At 41.0% G+C, this 26167-nt stretch overlaps 1 protein-coding gene and 1 long non-coding RNA gene across 2 annotated transcripts in view; one reads left to right on the forward strand and one right to left on the reverse strand.

Annotated features, from left to right (window-relative positions):
• The window catches only part of LRP8 (LDL receptor related protein 8), a gene marked incomplete at both ends in the record, with an annotated part of 192680 nt that extends 187613 nt beyond the window's left edge, over positions 1 to 5067 (forward strand). Inside the window, 4 exons of the mRNA XM_080623351.1 lie at positions 512 to 742; positions 3465 to 3533; positions 3753 to 3925; positions 5029 to 5067. Coding sequence (XP_080479477.1) covers positions 512 to 742; positions 3465 to 3533; positions 3753 to 3925; positions 5029 to 5067 — 512 coding nt within the window. The remainder of the gene's footprint in view (positions 1 to 511; positions 743 to 3464; positions 3534 to 3752; positions 3926 to 5028) is intronic.
• LOC308223867 lies at positions 88 to 26165 on the reverse strand. Its single transcript, XR_013957425.1, has 4 exons — positions 26043 to 26165; positions 2460 to 2612; positions 677 to 740; positions 88 to 234 (listed from the first exon to the last, which is right to left on the reverse strand). It is a non-coding gene; the product is annotated as an uncharacterized lncRNA (long non-coding RNA).
• Positions 26166 to 26167: the final 2 nt, after the last annotated feature.

The raw sequence follows: 26167 nt of genomic DNA on the forward strand, positions 1-26167 counted from the left end.
GCTTGGTTTGCAAAGCATAAGAAAAAGATACAGGAGGAAAGAGAAAAAAAGTGTAAGACCCAACACTAAAAGTGTGAATGGTTAATAAATCATTAAGATCTGCCATGTTGATACTGGATCTGGAGAGGCCACAATCAATGCTGATAATATCCTGAAGAGACAAGTGGTTTCAGTGAGTTTTCCCTAACATGCAAAATTCAGTTCCCTGGTACAAGGTCATCGTCTTCTGAGGTACTGAGAAAAGAACAGAACAAACCATGAGTTGTTTAACTTCTCAACAACCCTCCATCCAGATGCTTTATTACTGTTAATAAATTCAGCTTGACTTCAGGAAATCATTTCTGTAGCTTCAGAGACCTATCAATAGTCTGACTGCTTGGTAGATAGAATTGGAATTTGGTTTTTGCTTCTAATCATTAAACATAACAATCCTCCCCAGGTTTATAGCACCATTTGTGATTTGCTTGTGTACTGACTTTAACCAAATATCATTGTTGCTCTTGTTTTTCAGATCTCCCAATGACTTCAACTACTGTACTGGTTTCTACAACCACAGCATCACGTACTGCTGGTACCACGACCATCACACCTGTACTTGGCAGCGCCAATAACACCACTGAAGTCGTCCCCAAAGCTGTATCAGAAGCTACGATTACCACCCCGAGTTTCCATTTACCTTCCACCACATCCATCCTGATAGACTCTGAGATGACCACTGGAAACAGCAATTTATCACAGCACTGTAAGAGAATGAGATTCCTCTTTTCTTTTCCGATATATACACCGTGTCACAAAAACTCATGCACTAACCTAACATCTGTGTCACTGTCATGGTTTAACCCCAGCTGGCAACTAAGTACCATGCAGCTGCTTGCTCACCACCCCTGACAGTGGGATGGGGAGGAGAATCAGGGGGGTAAAAAGTAAAACTCATGGGTTGAGATAAGAACAGTTTAGTATTTAAGATAAATACAATATAATACTACTAAAAATAACAATAGTAACAATAATAATGAAAAGGGAAATAACAAAAGATACGGGAAAAAAAAGAACCAACAAACAGTGGTGATGCACAATACAATTGCTCACCACCTGCTGAGTGATGCCCAGCCCAACCCAAGCAGCAATCTGGGCCTTCTGGGTAACTCCCCCCAGTTTCTATACCAGGCATGATGTGCTGTGGTATGGAATACCCCTTTGGCTAGTTTGGGTCAGGTGTCCTGTCTCTGTTTCCTCCCAGCTTCCCATGCCCCTCCTCACTGGCAGAGCATGAGACTGAAAAGTCTTGATCGGAGTAAGTGCTGCTCAGCCACAACTAAAACATCAGTGTGTTATCAACCTTGTTCTCAGACTAAAGCTGATACCCAGCACTGCACCAGCTGCTAGAAAGAAAATTAACTCTATCCCAGCTGAATCCAGGACAGTTAGAAACAGGTCAAATGCAGGAGACATCAAGTACTATTTCTGCAGACATCTCCATTATGATGGCTGATGTGATTCTACTCACTCTGGATGTCAGGGAACTTATTTACATCAGGTTTTCATCCAGCACACATCAAGCAGATTCTAGAGATGAGGCCCTGAGAGTTCACAGCAGTCCTTGCCTTGTGCCCAGTACTAGTTCATCCTGGCTTCAGTGCTGTTTGCAGTGCTGCACACTGTAAGATGGATGATTCTAAGGCACTTCACCTATTTTAATTGTTAATGTGATTCAGCACAAGCTGTGGGTGAAAAATGCCTCCTGCCCAGCCTCAGCCCTGCTGGAAGTGTGGAATTACTTCAGCCAAGACAGAAATGAGTAATAAAAAACCAACCTACCACCTCAGTTCAAACAGGAGACCCCTCCATATCCTGCTGCCAAGGGAGAGCAGAAAAGCTGAACTGATTTTCCAGAACAAACCCCAAGTTCTAGCCCAGAGAAGAAGACTTCACCCTTCAGGTGAAGTTCAAGGACTGTAGTTCAAGGCCTCAAACAGATCCAGATTGCTTGAGAAAAGCTTTCTGGCCTTAAACATTTCCCTGAGCAGAATAGGCAGTTTCTGTTGCATCCAGAAAGCAAAATTCAGCCATCCCCATTTGAGTTGGGTGCCTGGTTTCAGGAACAGCAATGGAGCACACTCCATACTGCGTGTGGGGAAGCATATTCCAATTTCTAAAATTCATTTCTTTCAGTTCTTTTTGTGCATATGTCTTTCCAGTGCAATAATTAATCTTTTAACAAATCATGGAAGATTTTGTAGTCCACATTTGAAATAGTCTCTTTTATTAGCAAGTAAATAACTAAATAACAGGGAAGTATTTAAAAGGAGAAAATGCCTATTAAGTTCCATGGATTGGTGTATCAAAAGAAAAACTACAGGTAATTCCTGCTCTCAATTCCTGACACTTTAGCAAAAACAGATTTTCTGTGCTCATCCCCCATTATAAAAGCTCAGAGCAAACAGTTTTAAATGTATAACCTGAAAGGTGCCTCGATGATATATTTTTAATCATTTTCCTCTATAATTGTGGGTTTTTTCCTCCTGTAAGTCCAGCGTTGAGTCTTGGCGTCAGCCTTGCATGCTGAGGCAGGCTGCAGCAGTGAGTGCTCTACGTGTTGATGCACTCCTCAGCTGCAAAGAAAGACGAAAAATAATTACAAAGGAGCTGTGAGGATGACTTTGAACCACATTCTTTTTCTGACAGCTCAGTAAATCATTAATTGTGTCAGTACTTAGAAAGCGTTCGGCTGAGGAGTTCAAAGAGCACTCTTCACCATCCCCTGACCACGCAGAGACTGTCCATTAAACATCATGTTTTTAAAACCACCCTTCTTTTGTGTGCTTGAAAACACAAGTGCAACCACTCACTTATTGCTGGGCAGAGCTTCTCCATCTGGTAACACTGCACCGAGCACTTCCCTGACCCTCGGCACCCTGCTGGTGTGGGGTTTGCATCCTGCAAGGGCAGGAGCGCTTTCTGGCCAGTCTGTGCATCCATTTGGATGGAGCAGCCCAGGTTCAGGTGTTTGTGCTTTTTGTCTGTTCCGTACTGATTTTATTACAACTTTTTGTAACCTCTTTAATTACAAAAGCTTTCTGATGGGCAGAACAACACTGAATCACAGGATAGTTTGGGTTGGAAGGGACCTTAAAGCTCACCCAGTTCCAACCCCTGCCATAGGCAGGGACACCTTCCACTAGAGCAGGGTGCTCCAAGCCCCTGTGTCCAACCTGGCCTTGAACACTGCCAGGGATGGGGCAACCACAGCTTCTCTGGGCACCCTGTGCCAGCGCCTCAGCACTCTCATAATAAACAATTTCTTCCTAATATCTAATCTTAATCTCCCCTCTTCCAATTTAAACCCCTTGTTCCCTCAGTACCTGCTCTCATAAACATGGTTACCAACATAAACCATTCCTTAGACGTGGCTTTAAAACCAGCACAAATGAGTTATATGATCAGAACAACTTCTGTCATTACAGATGCGAATAATGACCAAGGCTTTGATTCCACCGTGACAGCAGCTGTCATTGGCATTGTCATTCCTGTCGGTAAGCTGATTTGATGTAACCTTTGAAGATCACACCAATGTGCTAATGCAAATACACTCCTCTGAGTTTCAGGGGTGGGGGTGGGAAGGAGCACAGGAACTGCTGAAATAGGGAACAGCACCCTGGCTTTGAGAAATGGGTATGTACATGTGAACAGCCCAGGAGACTCCTTGTCTGGCCAACAGCCTTATCTTTCTCTTTTCATTTCCCTTTCCTCAGTGGTCATTGGCTTGCTGTGCATGGGAGGATACCTCATCTGGAGAAACTGGAAACGGAAGAATACTAAAAGCATGAATTTTGATAACCCAGTGTACAGGAAGACAACAGAAGAGGAAGATGAAGATGAAATCCACATTGGGCGGACTGCCCAAATTGGACATGTCTACCCAGCAGTAAGTATCTGCTGGGTTATATAAAATACATATATATATATGCCTCATGTATATATATATATATATACACATATATATATATATTCCTCATATATATATATGAGGAAACTGCTGATGGAGAAGATTCATTTTATTGAGAGTTTAGATATAGATTTATCACCAGCCAATTACAGTGTTGGTTATTTGCCATATAATGACAAGAAAAAAGAACTTCTTTAATATTCACTTGTATAGGCAGAAGCCTTGACTTCTAGGCAGCTCATGCAGTTACTTGTCTTAGAATACGGTGCTCTGTATAACCAGATATTCTGTCCAAATGAAGACAAATTGTCCTCATCAATATACCTAGCAAGCATACCTGCCTCAAGAGCTCAGTATGTGACAGCTGATTACTTACCCTCCACTGGATTCCGTTACATCTGTGCTTAGACTGCTAAGCTAAGCATCTAAACTACTTTAAGTATATCTTGAGTTTCTCTGCAAATCAGGGAGAATATTTTCTCTGTAATAACAGTGTAAAGATGAGTCAGATTGCTCACAAGGAGGAGTGAATGATGTTCTGTAAGAGGTTAAGGACATTTGCCTTGGTGAGATTAAGCTTTACAAAAAGGAAACACTTGTTTTGATAGCAAGTCCTGTGCAGAAGAGGGAGAAGCCTCTCTTCTGTAGGGCAGTTTGTCTGTAAAGGTGCCTCCTTCAAAGCAGCAGCCCTGGTGACAGGAAGTGCCAGCAGTTATAACTGCACTGTATTTTAAGAGACAGCATAAAGCTCCATAAGTAATGAGTTAAGGCAATATAGCTTCTATAGGCAGGGAGACACGTAGGTGATGCCCCATATATCTAAAGATTGTGTGAAAGATCACACTAGAGAAGGTGTCATCCCTCACAAGGAGTTTTATCCAATACACAAGTGAAATAAACTTTGCAAAGCTCCCAAGTAACACTTGAGTGAGAAACCCCATTTGGAGGGGAAGAACATCAGTGCTTGAAATAGATTTGTCACCAGTACACTGGGACAACAATGAGATTTTTAACAAGAGATACAAGTCAGGAACAGTATCACATCACACATGCTCTCAAGTGTGTCTGTTTCTCTTTCACAGCGTGTAGCATTAAGCTTAGAAGATGACGGGTTGCCGTGAGGATGAAGCTGCTGCTCCAAACAACACATTGAACAAATCTGCTTTGGATCCCAGAACCTGCTTCTTCTTTCTGATCGTTATTTATGTTGCAGAAGGGTAACCACAAAGTTATAATGAACTGCAAACATCCAAAGGATGTGAGAGTTTTGTATGTATAATCTTTTATACACACTTTAACTTGTTGCACTACCCATTTGTGATAGTGAATAAGCGACGGCTGAGCTACTAACTCAATGTCCATAACCAGCCAGGCTGAAGGTTCGGTAGCGATTGCTTTATTTTAAGACTATATTTATAGAGATTTTGTAAATATGTTGACTATGCTTTGTGGCTATCCATCAACATAAGTAAAACCAATCCTGTACAGGCAGCTTAGAAATATTTATTAACAAAAATCTGGATTATAAGATCTGTTCTGTAAATATAAGTAGAGGGGTGAGAGTATTTATTTTTTGTATGTTTGGCTTGCTGTGCATAGAGTATCTGTGTCTATATCTGTCTGGACCAGATAGATACATAGGCATATAAATATATACATATATATAAAGAATATACCTATATTTTAAAACTACTAGCCTACATTTATGAAAATTAGGGATAATTGAATTTTTACCAGATGTTTGAGAAGTTTGCTTTGAAATCTAAAGGCAGGAGGTAAGGTAACTGACAGAGGAAGCACTCCAATAAAACGCAGAGCTCCTGAGTTGCTTTTACATTCCCCACTCTATCCCGAAGGGTTCATCTGCAGTGCTTGTATGTGAAGAGTATCACTGTTCTCAGTCAAGAGAAACTCCTACAGCTCCCAGTTTTTGTGTGTTGTATTGCTGCTTTGTACAGCTTGGTACACATTGGATCTAGGTTTTTTGTGTGGTTTGTTTCTAAATGGAAATCTAAGTTCTTTTCCCCACTGGGAATCTTGCACCTCTCAAATTAGCTTAGAATTAGCAGAAAAAACAATTTATCCCTACATTTCTGTACACCCAAAGTGAGCACTGTCACCTGGCTCATCAGGAAAAGAAACCCAACACAATAACAGAAGTTGATTCCTTCCCTCCTTCTCCTTTTCCCCTGCTCATATTAAGAGTTCAAATTTAGGAGATGCTGTGGGGCAGGGGCTTAATTCAGCATATGTAGCAGTTACCTTACTGCTGCCATTGGAACAACCTGCACCAGGGCAAGTCTCCAGTACCAGAGCACTGGGCAGGGAGGTTAAAGGAGGTTAAAATTCATCCTGCACCTTGCAGAAAAACCATGTTTTTCTCACCTCATTCTACAAGATTCCCAGGGAATTCTATAGGAAGCAAATACCCATCACTGCATGATGGACTAGTGCCCCCCGACCCATACCAAAAGCGTGGGAGACCTTCCTGGTGTTCTTACGTCAGTCCAAGCTTTTCTATTCCCGTGAGTAGCAGAAACTCAGCCTGAATAGGTCTGCGGTGATTCTTCCTTTATTTCCTTTAGTTTTCCTTTTTTTAGAATAAATTCAGTGTTTGGGGAGTTGATTCTTGACTAAGAAAAGGAGGAAAGTGTCTATAAAGCCCCTGTATGCATTACAAACCTAAGGTGAACTCTCAGAATCCTCCATGGCCTGCAGAGACAATGCCTAAATAATGAAGCATCCTTCTATTCAAATTTTAGAGTTGAAGGCAGTGACAGATGAGTGTGATACCCACGTGTTGTTCTAAGGTAGAAAGCTGTTTCTACAACTGCATGTGCTGTGTGCATGAAGGAGAAAACTGAGGCAAGGCTGTATGTGATAACACTGTAACTAACAGACCCCTGTAAATAGATTTGGAAGTTCTCCAGTTTTGATACTTTTCTAAGAACCCAGCCACAAAACCCAACCTGTAAAAACCATCTCTGGAAGGCTGCAGCTTTTCAAGCCCTTGTAAATGATCTCAATGTGCAGCGCTGGATTCAGCCTTTACAGATTTATAACGACTGAGAAGTCAAACACCAAATTGGTTTTTTAAAGAGCTTATTTTCCGTAACGGTTCCGATTGGTCGGATGGTGTTTAACAAACACTGTAATCATCCTGATCTCTGTTGTCATGTCGCAGTTCTGTTAGTGTAAGTTCTTGCTTGGTGCCTTTTGTGTTCCAGTTTTTATGTTACGGACAAAAGGACCAGGGTGGGGATGGGGAGGGAGACACTTTGCTGTGGGACATCCATGAGGGTCACTGGAAACCAAATGAACACATTTGTAACACAGTGCACTGTTTCTATAGAAAGATTAAATTTTTTTATCCGGGACTACTGAGCTAATTACTTTGTAGTGCCTGAAACACCATCCTAGACCTGGGGCTCTACTGTATTGTGGGAAGAGTTAAGGAAAACTCCTACTTTCCAAACCTAATGCGGGATTTGGGAATGCAACTCTATAATCCAGCTGTTCAGCTGCAGCTCTGTGACAGCAGCACTGCAAACAGTTCATACTCTACACATAAAGAATTGGCTTTCTTTGCCACTCTGGGTTTGGTCATCTTCAAACCACAGGAATGGAAAATGGTGCCATGCATGTTATTTCCATGAGCTGAACAATTGTGCCACTGAGGTAACTAAAACAGGTGAGTAAAACCTCCAGTGGTGCCAGTACACTAGTACGAATACTTGTACACTACATGTGCACTAGTCCTTGCCCACCGGGATAATCTTGTCTCAAAAATGAATGGCTCATGCAACAAAACTGGTGTCATTCTTAACCTGAACTCTTACACATTAGAACTGCCCAACAACTAGTTGCAAAGTGCCTAAGTTCATGTGGGAAATCCACTGCATCACTTAAAATCCCAGTTACCAGCCAGGGAAATAAAGCAAAGCAGCCACAAATACCATTACCCATTGACAGGGGCCTCTTAACAACCATATTAAGACAGCTGAGCTGGTCACCAACTGACTGGGTGATCTGCAGGAGATACAGAAGCATCAGAAGCCAGAACACTGAAGTCTTTCACTGCCACTTGCTGTTAGGAGGCCTTGGGAAGCAGGGTCTTTATTGACGGTTAACTTCCAGTCTGGTTTTATCCCCAAAGGAATGCTGCCGGGCAGCTAACACTTTTCAGACACACACACAGTTATTACCAAACTGATATGGACTTATGTACTGGTAAATACACTTTAATTTTCTTTTCAACTTGGAAATAGGTTTTTCTTGGTTTATTTCTCCATTTCTGTTAAGTATTTTACCAGAATAATATAGTGGCAAATAAAAAACACCACCACCACAGTCACTAAAATGCCTAAAGAGAGAGGACAGCACAAGTTGAAGAGCCTCATACAAGAGTCCCAAAACTACCTGGGCAATGAGGGATGCCTGCCAAAACAATCACCTTTTCTTCCCCTTTGTTTTTCTGACTCTCTACTGTATTAGCAATAAAACTTTAATTCTTTTCTTTCCCTTTGTACACATGTAACTGTACAGCAGGAGAGAATCCGCACTAACACAGTGCTGCCTGCTGTCACTAAGGTGCTGTACAACAACATATACTCATCTAAATCCCCTTAGTGTTTCTATAGTGTAACTCAGTTACCTTGCTGCCGTCTGCAGAGCACGTGTCCACCGTTTCCTCAAACTGAGTTTGTTCTAGTACAAATCACACCTTTAACTTTGTGAAACAGCTATAACTAAATCTCTTACTGGTTTACACCCTTGCCTTCAAGAAGGGAAGGCCTGTTGCAGGCTGCTTCAGTGCAGAAGTTCAGTTGTCTCCTAAACATGGTGTTGACACTGGAAGGATTCAATGGGACAAAGACAGCAACAGAGACAGTGAATTTAGATGTAGGCCACACAAGCCACCTTTTAGATTCAGCCCTTTGCGCATCAACATGCTGGTGCTCAGCAGCCAGCACAAAACACCCACACTCTAACTTTGCAGGACCTGGTGCCCTCTATTCAAACAGCTCCAACAAAAAGGATCTGCTCCCATGAGCTAGAGGAAAGGTTTTACTGGTGTGGCTCCAAGCACGCTCTCCCCACACATGAGCCAAGTCTCAGAGAATCCAGTTTTACGCAGATAGAGGTGAACCTGTCTGTGGCTTTTGATAACACAGCAGCACGGTAACATGGAAGATGAGCTTCACAAAAGATTACCTCATAGAAGAGTCCCCAGAAGTGAGGCCATTGGCCTCAGGATGCTGAACTTGACTTTCCCATCCAACAGTGGTAGTGTCTACCAGAAGAAACCAACAAGCTATTGTTGAACTTCAAGCTATGTTCTTAGCTCCTACAGGAGGTTACTAATGCTAACTTGTGTCTGTCCCTATGCATCAATGAGCAGAATAGAACATGATGTAAAGAACAATAATCTTTTTCAGATTATTTGCAGCATTCAAATTTCACTGTGTACCTCAGTGGGAGAACGTTCCCTCAAGGGATTAGCCACAGCTGCCTGTGATATTCTCTGCACTGCCAAGGAAAGCACTGAAATTGTGTTGGTCATGATAAGGCACCATCTTAGCAGGGAGCTAAGATAGTAAAGACCAAATCTTCCTGATACTCTGATAGGCCTCAGCCTGGTTACAGGGATGGCTCACACGGGATTACAGCAAAGACAAGGCTGAACTGATGGGGGCATGTCTTCCTATCAGTTCAGTTCTTCAAACCTTGCCTTCAGGCTACAAAGTCAGGCAGAAGAGTCCAGGTTAAAATGACAGTTCTCAGCCACATACAACCAAGGCCAAACAACAAAGACATTTCACATTATTCAGGACTCTATTTCCTGGGTCTGTCAGTCAAGAAATTAATCAGTTCCAACTGCAGCAGTTTATTTTCATGCACCTATTCCCCCACTGGGGCTTAGCTGAAAGCATGTACATGCATTTCATTCAAGCCATTACACATAAAAGATAATGGAAAGCCTTATGAGCAAACATTAAAGAAAAATCCCTGAACCTATGTATTTTGCTAATGGGCACAGTCCTAAATAAGACCTAAACACAGAGAACACCTTGTAGTAATGCTTAGAAGATAAAAATGTACTTGGAAAGTTAACACTTAGGTCTAAGTTTTGGTGTTAGGAATTCCCCTACAAAGGCCAAGCTGACTTTCAGACTTCTTGTAATAATGAAAACTGACTCAAAGTTATTGGAAATTTACATTAAATTGTTATTAGCACTACCCAAAGCATGTGCCCCATTGAAAAGACTGGCCTCACAAACTGACTTCAAATCAGTCATCCTAAATACATCAGCAGCAATAAAAGTCAGGACAAAGTTAATAAAAGCTTTTCAAGCACAGCAGAATCCTGCAGAAGAGCAGCTGAGGTTACAGAACCTGCTGCTGCAGGTGAAGCTCACGGTGAATGTGCATTTTTAATTTGGCATACTGCTTTGATCTGCCCATCTTAAAAAAGGCCCAACGCAGCTGGAAGAGACATTGGGAAGGTCCACAAGGATAACTGAGGAAGAACTTATATTATTCAGAACTCCAACTCAGAAAGCCACAGCTGAGAGGATGTATGATACCAATCCATCAAATCACTACTGCTGCAGAGAAAGCACTAGGACATTTCCAAGTATCCATTACTAACTATGACCAGACAGGAGGTGGGGAGAATGGAATTAGTCTGATCCAGTATGACAGTCCTGATGATCAGATGAGTGATTTCTCACATCTGCTTTTCCTCTTTGATCATTTCCTTATTATCATCACTGCCTACAGACCATGCAAATTTTTGTTTGAAAATGTAAATGAAGCTGATCAGACACTGTCCACATGGACAACGCCGTTCACAGAACTCCAGGGCGGCTCTGGTTCCACACGGTGTCACACCAGGCAGCCACACACCTTTCCTTCCTTGAGTTCTTAACACTTACAGAAGGAAAATCTTTGCAGTTTACCTCTTTTAGGCAACACCTGACCAAAGGTCTCTATTTCTGGGCTGCCATTAAGGTCACAGTAGCACTTTACACGTGGGTCTCTGCCTTTTTGTCCCTCACAGTTACCTCCTGTGATCCTTCTGGAACACCCTTCCCCAATAAATACCTGATATCCCTTGTTTAAAAGGCAACATTCAGCAGAGTCACTTTGGCCACACATTAATCACACCCTCAGGAGCTGAGTGGGAAGGATGCCCTGGCTGGGATGTTTACCTGCTGCTCTCCCTTTAAGACAGCCCCAAGAAACTGCAACAGGAACAGCAGCAGACTTCAAGCAGAAGCATCCTCACCCAAAAGGGCATGTGCAGAATTGCTCAGGCACTAAAACAGTGCTTAACCAACAGGCAAACAGGTTTCTAAACAATTTCATGTTAATAATTTCAGATAGAGATGTTAGGAGGGTTTGCTGTTTCCAACAGGCCTTTTTTGTTATCAATATTAGAATCTTAACAGAGCAAAGGGGAACAGCAAAATTTTAAGGGCAATGGCCTTGAGAAGAAAAAAAAAGTCACAGTATCACAGTATGTTAGAGATTGGAAGGGACCTCAAAAGATCATCTATCTACTAAAAGGCCTAGGAGTCACGCAGCAGCAGTCTGTGTGATCTCACCATTACAAAACATGGTTGTGAACTGTGCAAAATTGTTTTCAGTTCCAAAACTGACAGATAAACACAAGCTTCCCAGGTCAGTATCACTGCACCGAAAATACAAGCACTGCAAGAACAGGCCATTTTAAATAGTACAGCCAGCCCAGTAAGTTCAGCCTGAGATCGTTGTCTTCCGCCACACGAGATGCTCTGCCAGGCTGCCATTTCTGAGCATTGAGCTTTCTGCAGGGAAGGTCAGGTTTCAAATCCTTTTGCCCTTTTGGTGTTAGGAAGATGCGAGCTCCATCCCCATGTGGTGAGACAGGAGCTCACCAAACTACACCTCCCTTTGGTTTCTCCTTTTTGGTGAGGTTTCTTTAGTGACTGAAGAACTACCCATTAAGAACTACCACTACAGACTCCAATACCTCCTTTGTCTTTTGCAGTCTAAGAGACAAAGATATAGGGTTTTGGCTCACAGTCCCAAATGACAGTTATGTTTGCCTTAGCTACCACTTTCTGCCCAGAACATAACTCAAATGAACAATGATGTCTTAAGCAATGCAATCACCAAATACAGAATATCTTGAGCGTTTTTCTTCAGTCACATCAGTTTACAGAATCACAGAATCCCAGACTGGTTTGGGTTGGAAGGGACCTTAAAGCTCCTCCAGTTCCAACCCCCGCCACAGGCAGGGACACCTTCCACTAGAGCAGCTTGCTCCAAGCCCCTGTGTCCAACCTGGCCTTGAACACTGCCAGGGATGGAGCAGCCACATACAAAGCTCATACAACTTCAGTATATAAGGCACCAAACCAATTACACTACAGAAGATATGATATTCAAAGTATGATCACTGGCCTAGATTCAGACTGTAAGCAATACAAATACACACACATAGGGACGCACCCCAAACCTGATTTACACACAACCAAAGATAAGACACAGGCCCATATGTAGGCTAAGACAAATGAGAAGCTACAACTGAAGCACCTGGGGATGATGCTGCATTTGTTTGCGGTACATTACTCTGGACTTTGAGCCACACTCTTCCAGGAATTAGCTACAGTTATGGTTTCCCACAGCAACAAGGTATATGGGTCTAGTTGTTCCAGCACAAATTGCTGATGAGCTGTACCTCCTGCAGTGAGCTCTCCACGTGTTTCCTGGATTGGCAGGAAACTGGAACAAGGCTACTCCATGTGCAGCTGAAACACAGCTTCAATTCAGTCAAAACCTGCTCCTGCTCACAGCAGCAGGTGTTCTACCACACCTCAATTTCAGACTCTGCAGACAAGCCTGGTCAAATCAATGAAGAATGGACTAAACCCACTAAACTTGCCCCCCGATTCCCCTATCCTCACCGATTTAAATCTATGTCTCTGCAGGAGGAGAAGGCAGGAGATCAACCTCCACTTACAGCACTTACAGTTTGTAACAAAAATGTTTATTAATTCTGAAGTGAAACAATGCATGGTATGGTTTGAAGTACCATAGCAGGACAGTCCCAGGTACCTACACCATACAAGTACTAGTAGGCTATAACAAGTGTACATGTCAGAGTTATGACCTATCCTAATATTAACCATTATTTTTCCAAGTAACATCATACAGTATGTAAATGCAGCCTATACACACACTAATAAGCACTCAAGCTTTCTTAGAAGAGCTCAAAACTTACCACAAGCAACCCCATAAGAACACATTCTTTTGAACTCCTCACCTTGACCTAAAACAGATAAATCCAGCCTGGGTGGAATCACCATTAAATACTCAATAAGTCACCATTCAAAGCAACAAGCTGACAATTTCTGGCTTCCCACTGTGCCTTCAAAACAGAAAGCAAATGGTTTGGTTTCATCTGGGTGGGTGGTAAAACTATCCTGAATTAACTGGAGGGGGAAAAAACATCAACTGGCAAGAAAGACAAAACCAGGGCTACAGTGGGTGGCACAGGGGAAAGCAAAAAACACCCTCAAAATAAGCACGCACAAAATAATAGAAGTTGTAATTTCATCAAAAATTTCAGTAAGTCTTGTGCACAGGAACTGTGCTCATGAGATCACCATCACTCAGTTCACTTTCCCCACACACTGACTATGCAGACTGGGCCTGCATTGATCGTGCTTTCACTTACAACTGCACAGGAAACTACTACAGGTAATATGAACAACTACATGCAAATCTCTCATACCTTAACCGATAACAGACACTTACTTTGGAGCTGGCATCTGTTAAGAGTTTTCACCTTACAGAGCAGATGTGTATGTGGCAAAACCACCACCCAGAACTGAACAGGGCAGGGATGGACCAGGGGAGCGAACTGGAGCTTTCTGAAGGGAGTACAAGCAGCAAAGCCTCAAACACCGCTCGCATCTCAGCCAAAACACAAATCTGTATTAGTATATACGTTTATTTGATGCACAGTTATCTCCCTCTTTCCTGAGGAACCTATGCACTGTTTGTGCTACCTATACAGGCAGGCTACAAGAAGGCTCCGTTTAATCCTAAATACTGGAGCAGCACCTTCTAATGTGCAAGTACACAGAAGCCTTTTAGTTTCAGCTTAGATTCTAGGTAAAATCCTAATGAAGACAACAATTTATAGTGTTAATAGCTATTACTGCTATGAAGGCTACAGAATACACTGAGCTTTGATTTAATGTCTCCCTTTTAGAGTGCACTCTACCTTCGTAACAAGAAGGCCAAAGAGGAATAACCTCTAGCTCCTCCGGCAGATGAGGAGTTGATAGCTACATATTATTTTGAATAAAATTTACTCTTTAGAGAAAAACCAACACACAGTGCTATCAGAATATTTAGATCATCAGGTCCAATGAATATCCACTAAGACGTTAGATTATATTCATAAAGTACTAGCTACTGTCTTTTCAAGATAGACTCAGTAATGACATTACCCTAGATCTGTTCAAGAAGATTCTAGGTATCTCTTGCTCTTGTGAGAAGCAGCTCTGACTCCAGTAAGTTTCCCTTTCTGAATCAAGCAGAAATCTTTCTGGTTAACACTGATCTTAAGCAACACCAGTTTTGTCTACTTACCCCACCTCTGCAGCAGCAGGCCTCACGTTCCTCCTCTTCTCTACTAAAAGCTTTAAAAAGAAAGGAAATAAAAACTGTCTATATGATAACCAAAGCATAAATAAAGTTTGCTTCCAGAGAGGATGAGAGGAACTGATGTGGAAAGAGCACAAAATGTGAGTGATCTGAGACCAGTGGCAATTAGGAAGAAGCAAAGGGCAGCTGGGCTGGAACTGTGGCTGGAACGGCCCCAGCTGATGCTTATTCAGTAGATTTGATATTCCTCTAAAAAAGAATTTTAACCCCCAAGTGCACACACACAGGTGCTGCTGCAGAAGAATCTCAAGCAACTCTAAGAAGAAAATACACAGGACAACTTTTTCTATGTGAGTTCATGTCAGCCTTTGGCACCTGGTCATTAGTACAAGTCCTTGGGATAAAGCAAAACTATTTGGCAGTTTGAAAACTGTGCTCACATATAATTATTGTGCTGCATTCACTATGTTCAACAAGGCTGCATGGTAATTTCTGATAAAAAGACAGGCACCTCCTCAAGCCACTGCTTTACGCTACTATGACAACACAGGAAGAACAAAGATGATTGCTTTCTTTCCTACCACTACCCTAAAATTAAGCCTTTCCCCACTGACACTCATTTGGCTAACACCTCTGATTTGATAAGCATGTTGAAGTAAGTCTTTTTTAGCTCCTCTTTAATCATCTCAAAGACTGCTGGAGAAAAACTGAAGTCAAATAGTCAGTGATGAGCTGGCTGTAAAGAAAACACTATTTCCTCAGTGGAAGAGTCACGTTATAAATTTCCTATCAGACCTCAGTATTTTTAATCATTTTCATTTGGTTTTCCTTCTTGCTCCGTGCAAAAACCATTGCCTGAGTCAAACACCAATTGCTTTGTATTTAGCCGCCTTTACTCCACACTCATTCTTCTTACAATTCATGTCATAAAATCTCCACCCTAAACCATAAGTCTTCACCTCACTAATCTTACAGCTCTTGAGGCCAAAAATGCAGATGGTTCTTTATTATATGCAAAACCATTACCCCTCTGTAGTCTTTAAAGTCATGTAAAACTATGTATTAGTGAGTTGCAATGTCAACCTCAGCACTTCAGGCTTCTGACTAATGTAGAAAGTAATGTTCAACAAATGATTTGTTGAGCTCTATTAAGGCCAATGTGCTGTTAGTACTTACTGTTACCTTATGATTTAATCCTTTCACTCCAATGCCCACACCATGCTCTCCAGCCACCAGTCTGTACTTCAGTTTTGCAGTATCAGCTCCATATGCTGGTCTGGCAGATTCAGAGAGAGGATGCTTTCAAAGTGTGTAGAAGCATCACACTACATGAATAAGGATGTTATTGTGGGAATTAACATAGAGAAGAAATAAGCATTCAAGTCACTAGCTCTGAGAACAAGAAGTTGTTCAGGCTGAGACATTGAAACACCTAGACAGGTATTACTTTTTTCATGCAGAGGATACACAAGGATGTCTTCCATTTTTTTCTGGCATAAGACATAGAAAATTTGTATGCCAGAGCTAAAAAAAGAGGTATCAGCATATGATTACACCTGCAGCATTCTTGAGAGTATATAGAAGGGTAACACCTACCTTGGATACAGAATTACTTTTCAAGGACTACATTAACTCACAGTAAAATGTGTTTGCTGTATATTAAGACTGCTAAAAAAAACTGTGTCAGAGGTAGCTGCAGAGAAGACATTTGAAAGATTCATAGCTTTATCAGACATGAAAGTGGCCATGATGAAGTAAAATACATATAAACGTGTTTTATCACTTTAAGGAATCTTTCATGATGGTTAAAAACTGTGAGATGCCCCAGAGTATTAAAATCAAACATTTCTATCAAAAATTCAAAAGCTATACTGTTAAGGCCTGGTGAAATATAGGCTTTTAAAGATAGTTCAAATAAATTGCTCTCTCTTTCACGAAGCTCTTCAGTGATCTTACAATGCAACCACTGTCCAATTTCTTACAATGCAGTCTTGATCAAAGGTTAGCGGGCATGCTACATGAAGTGAGATGTAAGATATTCATTAAAGTTACAAGAAGAAGGCTGTGTAATATACACACGCTTAACTACTGCTCTGTATCAGTTTAATCTATGGCTACACATTAGAGAGCTCTCAGTTTGTTGGATATGCTGCCTACGGCTGATGGCCCATTCCTGCAGAGGTTTTGATAGCTTTCTGTTCTAGCAGACTTTTCTGACTCCATAAGGGTTGTAAGTGAGCCAGCTGCACTAACACCTGGAATGTATATCCTTCCTCCTACCATCTCACAAGATAACTACCGAGACACAGAGAAATGTAACTTAAAGAATGGAAGTCTATTTAATCTGCAGTGGACATTTTAATTGTTATTACTTTATCAAAAACTTAATTTTCTGTCTTGGTCCTCAAGGCAGATTAGAGATATTCTTAGCTCTCTGCAGACCTCTGAAGAAATTGGGTGGAAATGGGGGAGAAGGCAAAAGAGAAAAGATTAAAGTGAGAAAAGAGAGGGAGAGGACAGCAGAAACACTGTCAGCTTCAATTACACTATGCAAAAATTTCTCCTCTAGACTGTTCAGTGTTTTCACCAACTTGCTTTGTTTTTTGAACTACATTTAAAACTAAAGAGGACTTGGAATTGTGGTCACTTTGCATTAAGAACAGAAAAAGCCACCTTTCTGGTGAAAAAAAAACCCAAAGATTTAATTTTTCCTCAGTTCGTAAATTGCTCAAGACTGGCATCATGTATTTATTTGTGTCCATTATCTTTATAGATGCCACTATTACCCCTCTGTGTCAAAAGCAATAAAAAGGCCTCTAAAACAGTAACAAATCTGCTTGCAGTATATAAATGTTCCTTCAAAAAGCTTCTCAATAAGAACTAAAGTGTTATCCTACAAAATATCATTATACTAGTAATGGTAATACAGGTCTGTTTTGGTTTGTGTCTCTGTGATTCCAGGTAGTATTTTCTGAGTATAGCGGGAGAATGTGAAGGTCTGAGGAGACAGAAGGGTTACAACATTTTGGATTGGGGTTTTTGAATTTTTGGGTTTGGTTTTATTTAACTACTACCAGTCTTACCAAGCCCCAAACTGGTTCCTTCCTCCCAGATGCTTTCACACCACAGAGGCCTGGTTCAATCTCTACTAGAAATCAGGAGCAGGATATTAAAAAATTAAAAATATGAGGAAATAGATTAAGTTGTTAGAAAGGTTTTCAGTTCTTACAGTAGCTTCATGTTGAGAAGTTAGAGGTCAATGAAACAATAAGAATGCCAGTACTCAAGTCACTGTCTTCTACTAACACTTCATTTTGAGATAACTAATGCAATTCACTTCCCCAAGGAAAGATACTAGAGTGGGAATCTGTCCAAGCTCCTGCACAGTGAACAAAACACACACACACAAATCTATGTGAATTTAAATGGCTTATGAAGCTGGCACAGCCAAGATATCCAAGTTTCTAAAACCCAAATAAATCAAAGATACGATCATATGCAAGCATTTCTGCTATACTGGACTGCAGGACAAAGTACTCAGTTGGAGCTGGGTTGACTTGGGACAGGTGAAGTTTGGTGGAAAAAAAGAAGAGAAAAAATGCAGGAAAAAAAATAACTTCAGCTTCAGCAGCAGTAATGCGGTTTTAATGGACCATGGAATATCAGGTACCCACTAAGATGATGACCTTTTCTCCAGTCTGAAATAACAAAGCCATAGAACACAAATGGTGATAAACCAACTTCAAATTTACAAAGTCTATTTATGTGAGAATAAAAGAACAAAAGACATGACCTTTTCTTTACTATTAAATAAACCAAATCCATTCTACTGAAGTCTTCCTTTTGAACATAAGTTATTGCCTGACCTTTCTTATTCCACTGCAGGATGCAAAGTGACTGGGAAAGCATTTAAGCTCTTCTGCTCTTCCTAAATCAGAGGCATGTGCCACCATAGGAAGGAAAATATGCACACCTTTCCTAACCTCAACATAGGCTGGTACTGGAATGGGACTGGGTATTTGGGTTAGGGGCCCAGAAGCCAAAAGCAATGAAGACTGGGATATGACTGGCCATCCAAATGAGCCCTGTATCCCCTCAGGGTCCTACAGCAAACAAGTATCAGCTCATGGTGTGTGCAATGAAGATCATTAAAAGTGAGTTATGGTTATGGGATATTGTATCTATTATGTCAACACTGAGATATTGTACCTAATACTGTGATTCTCCTCCTCTACTCTCCTCTTTTAAGACCCCACCTGCAGCACTGCATTCAGCTTTTGGGGCCTCCAACACAAGACAGACATGGACCTGCTTGAGCATGTCCAGAGGAGGCCACAGAGATGCTGCGAGGGCTGGAGCAGCTCTGCTCTGGAGCCAGGCTGAGAGAACCGGACTGATTCAGCCTGGAGAAGGCTCCTTAAGGAGAGACCTTAGAGCAGCTCCAGTGCCTAAAGGGGCTACAGAAAACCTGGAGAGGGACTTTTTAACAGGGCATGTAGTGACAGGACAAGGGGGAATGGCTTTAAACTAAGAGAGGGGAGACTAAGATTAGATATAAGGAAGAAGTTCTCTCCTGTGAGGGTGCTGAGGCACTGGCACAAGTTGCCCAGAGAAGCTGTGGCTGCCCCATCCCTGGCAGTGTTCAAGGCCAGGTTGGACACAGGGGCTTGGAGCAACCTGCTCTAGTGGAAGGTGTCCCTGCACATGGCAAGGGGTTGGAACTGGATGCGCTTTAAGGTTCCTTTCAACCCAAACCACTCTGGGATTCTGAGAAATGACCCTTTCTGTGGTTTTACCACGAGAAGAGGTTTTGATCCTATATTGGATTCTCTACACAAACTGTTTAATAAACAGCATGGAATCAAAATGTAATGTAAATTAACAATACAATTACCTGTAATTTTTCTCTTGTGGAGGCAGTGCCCAAATAAGGCTCAACAGATGGATGTTGCTAACTGGGATAACTGCAAAATAGGTTTATTCACTGAAAATAGAAATGTGTTATTATTTTCAATCATTTTAATCCCAAGAGCCATCTGTGGGCAAGATACTTTATTTGATGTAGAAAAAAACATATGCATATGCACTTGCATATGTGGAAATATATAAATAAATATACATTGATTCATTAAGCTGCCATCCACCACTGTTAAACCACTGCCAATAAGGTACTGCTAATGCACCATCCCCCTGGTTTCACTGGATAGACTTACAGTAATCCTGACTGACTGGAATCAAGAATAATTTTCTGAGAGAAAGAAATCACTTTATTATGAGATCTACACCCAGAGAAATAACTCCCTCGCTTCTGGAAGGGGATTAGTTTGTTACAGTCCGTGTCATCATTTTCATCTCAGATTGGGTTTCCATCTTCCCATTTTCTTTTTTATCACTGAAAAATTGCCAGTGACATGAAAGAGAAGCAATCTGATGGCTCCTAGGGGCAGGAGAGCAGTTATGTGCAACAAAATGGACTCTTGGAACAGATGACCAAGAACTCTTTGAGCTTAGGGAAAGCAGACAGGGGAACAGCAGAGCTGAGAATTGTATCTCCTAGCTATGAAATAATACTGCTCAAACCCAGAATCTGAACTTACTGATCTAAAAACCCAGAATCTGAAATCACTGCATGTCCCCATGCAATATGGAAGGGACAGTCTTTTGCCAAAAAAACATAGAGAATAAATACTGGTATACTTACAGCTGAAGAATAACGAGCTTTAGAGAGCAATAATGCACAAGAGGGCCTGTGATACTGATAGTTTCAGGGCCTATCTATTGCTTCTAAGAGCTGTAAGACCCCTGAACAGAAGTCACAGGGTACTGTGAAAGGGTACAGCTACTGATAAAGCAGTTATTTTCTGGGTAAAAAAAAAGAGGAAAAAGGTTGCCATGGCAACACTGTGAATGAATTCAGCACATCACCTGCACATAGAGCCCTTGCAAGGCTCTCTTCAAAGTTGAGGGTTTGCCTACTTCTTGCTAGGGATTCCCAAAGATTATACAAAGGTTTTACAAACAAGGTACATTAACTACATAAAGGGAAAGCAATGTATTTTTTTGACATAAGCTTTTAAATGTCTCTAGAGACTGGAAGGGGGACAAATAAGGCCTGGAAGACTTCTGTGAGAAGACAGGACATGCCAGAGGTCTCTACCTCTTTGCTAATGAAGCCTTATGTTTGGATTTCCTGACCTACTACACTGATTTCCTTCTCTATAGAATAAGGAGAAAGCAAAGAACTAAATATTGGAATCAAACACAATCGAAGAACATGAGTTGTTTAAGAGGAGATGATAAACATGAGAAAAAATTACATGAAAAAACAAGAGTATGCAGAAACACAGGTTAAAATGTTATAAAGAAAATTCAATGCAGGTTCTTGTCAAAGCATAACAGAGACCATGAGGTCCACTCAGAGCAGCGCAAGCGTGTCTCTAAAGGTAAAATTCAAGTTTCTGTTATGTATGCACTGCTCCGGGTCTCTCACCTCTGTAGAGTCTGTGAAATTCTGGTGTGTCAAAAGGGTCTGTCTAATGATCAAAACTTGGATTTGGTAAACCCTTTCAACTGAAAGAAAAATAGCACAACGTTTATTGAAGACAAAACCAGGCCACATGGAAGCAAGTAAGAGTAGCCCAGGTCTGAAGTATCACCTTGAGCAGCTCAACACAACTAAGATGGCCTTTCAAATGACATGGACCAGAACCTGGACATTTCTGTTAAAGAGGTAAAACACTGACCACTCCTTTGATTATTTCCACAAACATACAGAACTATTGTGGACATAACCCACCCCTATGGAAACGTCATTGGTTAAAGGTTAGACAAATACCTTTGCTCCCTATCACTTGAGCTCAACCAGTTTGGCATATTTGTTTAATCAAAATCAGCTTCCACAGAAATACATTCATAGGTTACAGCACTTGGTGAACTTCTAAAGAAGGAGCTTGAAACATACAGTGATATAAGATACCTCCTTCTTATTTAATAGCACCATTTTGGGGGAACTAATTAGAGGACAGCTCACAAAGGCTAACTTCAGTCAAGATGTGCCAGATTCTTTCTGCATCTCAGAAAAAACCACTGGAGACAAGCTTCCCCATGTCAGCCCTTAGAAATCTCTGTTATTTGAAGTGAGAATTAACACACATCTATTTTTAAAAAAGAGCAAATTGAAGCCACAGCTCTTCTTAAATTATAAACCACAACGAGGTGGATTCACCTGTATCACCCTCATGTTACTCCGTAAGCCGTTCTAACACACCAGGCTACACACCAACTTCCAGCATTGCCAAACCAAGCAGGTTAGAGCTAGACAGACTCATATGTGGGCTGACTTTTCAAATGAGAAAGTAAACTACATTATAAACTTGCATTTGCCACAAAAAAAAAAAATCTAGAAAAAGCAGAGAATTAAAACCAATCCAAGTCAAAAGCTTCATTAAAATCCACAAAAAGATTCACATGAGAGAGCTGATCTTGTTTGAGTTCAGGAGATGAACATGGCAACTATGACAGCCCCTTCCAGTCCAGTTTGCTATTAATTTCCATTAATCTTTCTCCATTTCAGACTCTCACTCACACATCTGAGCCTATGCTGGGCTTAAGACTTTTTTCTTCTAATACAGGTGTCAATCATTTTTATTTACTTAGTCATCTTCAGCCAGTATTGTCTTGTAAGCAAGGATGTGCCTTGGCAAAGAATGTTTTTCAGTCAAGAGCTGGCAACAGCAGGGAAAACTTCACCTCAGAGAGTAATAAAGTTATTTTACCTGGCACCAAAACAGCAGATGTTAATTCCTCCAGAGCTGTATTTTTTAACCAAGTAGCTAAAACTTATCTGTATAGCAAAATCAAGATACAAACCAGAATGTCTTTTCTAAATAGCATATGGTCTGAACACAGAAACCCACTGTCAATTTCTCTCTAACAGCCACAACAGACTGCTGACTCAGCTATATGTGCCTACTAAGTACTCTTCACACAATGCAGAGACATAGGAATTAACATTGTGCAAAACTAGAATTGCTCTTCCCAGCAATTAAAAAAGTCACACAGGCATAACAATGATCTACATGCAAAGTCAAGATCCGCAGCATGGAATGCATTAAATGCTATCAAATACATTTTAAAGAAACATTTTATGACTTTATTAACTTCCACATATTATATTGTCTTAATTTAGTCTGCAAAAGTAGTTTATTTGATAAGGGAATCAATAAGAATTAAAGCCTCTGTAGATACAAGGAAAAACAATTGCATAAGGTTCTGCATATTTAGAACACAGTTACAGACATGGAAACTATCAGAAAAGAACCCAACTTACTTGGGATCTATGAAAACAATTCTGTCACGCAGTTCTCCAAAGTGTTCAATGTTTCTTGTGAAGAAACTAGCAGAAATACAACTATTGCAACACCAGAAGCAGCTTTTCAGAAAAATATAAACAATTCCTAAATCTTGCAACCTTAGAACTAAGTTAAATTAGGGATCCAAAGTAGGTTGATTTATTAAGAGCTTTCTGACAGCTTTTACTGACATGGGAAAAACAAACAAACAACAAATAGGCATATTCAGAGCATGGTTATCTGATTTCTACCATTTTTCCAAGTCCCATAGATACCTGCTCCCCACAGGTCATAAGAGAAAATAATGTGAATTTTGCTCTTCTTAGAACAACAAGAAGTAAGAAACCTTATAAAGCAGTACCAGTATCCGGTTTTGATATGCACGTTGTTATATTATAGTCCTATCATATCTAAAATAATAATGCTAAAAATGTGTATTTATACAGCTATTTTCTTCAGAGACAGAGCAATTACTGTTTGTATATGCTTTTAAGCAGAAGGAAAAGAACTACAATCCACACTTTTCTGTCTCACAAATACAGCCTCAAGCCAATGCATTCAAGCGTGGCATGCTGTTTGAATATACATGTGTCAAGATAACCCAAACAGCACTGTGGAGGCAATACACTACCCATTGTAATGCTATCAAACATGACATTTCTTTTAAGAAGACAAAACAACCTAATGCACACAAAGTAAAAAACATTTTTATCTCACCCATAATATGCATTCACCATAAAACATGTTAGAATTAGTATATAGAACTCAAAAACGGTTGACACCTCCTAGATGCAGGCTTTCAGGGTAACTCATACTCCAGTTTGCTCTTCCTTCCAACACAGTAATTGAAACAACAATGCATTAAGCACTGATATTCCTGAAACAGCATCTAAAACAATTTAGATAATTACAATAGAGTCATTCTCTCACAAAAAAAACCCCAAAACTCTGAACTTCAAGTCAAACCAGACAGTACTTAAAAGGAACATGCAAACCTTATACTTGGTATTACCTTTAGATTGAACAACCAAGTTCATATAATAAACAGGGTAATAGTTCTGCTAAAAATCCTTCATTCTGATATAAACATTATGGGTTCTAGGCTCCTGTTTTAATTTCTTTGCACTACCTGTAAATGTTAAGAAAGCAATTGGTTAGCTGTTTCTGTATCAGTAGGACCCTCCTACTGAAAAGTCAACGTACAGGTATCTTATAGAATGGAAATTCATAAAAAATGTGGATTGCAACCATGTATATTCAAGCAACACAAATGCAAGTACTGCTGTATTATTAGTCCTAAATGCTCTACTTCATCATTTAGCTGAGTTGGACATATTTAGTTTTCAATCTTTATTCATAAATAGACTTCTCCAGGTTACTAATCATTGTCCCTCAATATCCTCCAATTCCCTTGGGAACAGAATGTAAGAAAAGCTGTCTAACACAGGCAGCAGAGAAGGAGCTTGACCTACTACCACATGGAAAATGGCACCAGAAGTCCATTATCTGTTCAAGGGTGAGCTTTAAATATTTCACCTCCCTCTACCTACCTTTTTATTTTCTTCTCTCACTCTTGGTGAGTCTGTAATAAATTGTTCTCTGTGTCTGCCCAGTGAATAGAGTCTTTAGGTGCAAGCAAATAGTAATTTCAAGTTAAACAAGACAAAAAGGAATTTTTTTCCTCCATTATTTTAACTCAATGAAGTCCTAAAATATATCCAAAGTAGCTATGTAACCCTGATTTATAAGTGCCTAGAATTAAACATTCCTATTTTTCCAGAAAATTACTGTTTTGCCTCTCACAGCAATGATTTATATTAAAAGAAATGAACCACCAAGCTCAACACATTTTGACTGTACTAGTGAAAGCTTAGAGCTCCTACATAGCCAGAAGAGAAAACTAGATCACAAAACATACGGTGCTCCTGAAAAACAAACTGCAGCCAAATCTGACCTATCAATGGGGGATTTAGTCAGTTTACGTGTGCATTATGTCCTGACATGGACACCTAGGGCTTCCCTCCACGCAGAATTAACTGAGATAAGAAGGCTTATTTCATTATTTACACAATGCCATACCAAAGACGATGTTATTGCCATGGACAGATTAGAACTGGAAGCAGTCCAGCTATTTCCACTATAACAGTAAATATTGCCAGACTTAACCTTGCCGTAACTCTAAAGCAGGCAATGCGCTTCATCAGCACAGCACTAACTGCCTACACCTGGGATTGTGACACAGCACCACCTGAATGAAATCAAGTTCATCAGTGTAGGACCCATTTTCAACATCACCACTGCACTAAGTGTCCTCCCCCGTTCTCTCAATAAAGTGTCCCTTCTAGCAATCAGCACAAGAGATATCCTATTTCCAAATGTTTCCATAGGGAGCAATTACAACAGGGCATTGTCTCCAGCTATTTCCCTTCTCTCAACAGTTCCCCAAAGAGCAAAAAGGCAGATATTACCACCAGCTCATTTTGTTTCACACTTCTGGCCCGTGCTGATGACGGTAACTCAACAAACCAGTACCACTGAGGAGCAAGCACAGGGGTGCACTGGCTGTATGTGCACAAAACCAAGCCAAGGAACAGCTTGGATGGGTTACTGCCTTCATCAGAGGGAGGCACAAACCTGCTCCACATTCTAATGCAGTAACATTAAATGTTAACATCTGGACTCATAGTAAAAGGCGAGCTGTGCCTCATTTTTGTTCATTACCACCACATCTAAATACTACATGAAAACTTTTATTAGTATCACTTGAATAATTTTCTACCTAGAAATCACAAGCTTTAGGGCAAAGCACACAATGTGCCCTTCACAGGCCGTCTTGCGTGGTCCTGACAGACATACCAACACTTGGGTGGACTTTGGCCTGCTCCGTTTCAGCCCATCGCCACCACACGGGAGAGGTGATAACCAAGCACCAGTCTCACTTTTTCCTGTCAAACACTTCAAATATTAACTGCAAAAAAACAGCTTTGCATCAGGTACCCCATGGAGCCACCTGGCCAAGGCTTTCCCCTGCGGAAGGTGGTCAGCGTAGGGGTATGTGTGTGGGAGACAGAACCCCTCACCTGCTTCGTGTCGCTGGGGACCCGGCCATAGCCGCGCCGTCCCGGTGGAGGCCCTGTCCTCCCACCGCCCGCTGACAGGGAACGGGAACCGCTCATGGCTGCCGCTACCGGCGCCCGCCAGAGGG

This window comes from Psittacula echo (genome assembly GCF_963264785.1).
Source record: "Psittacula echo genome assembly, chromosome: 7".
In the NCBI taxonomy this organism is placed as follows: Eukaryota; Metazoa; Chordata; class Aves; order Psittaciformes; family Psittacidae; genus Psittacula; species Psittacula echo.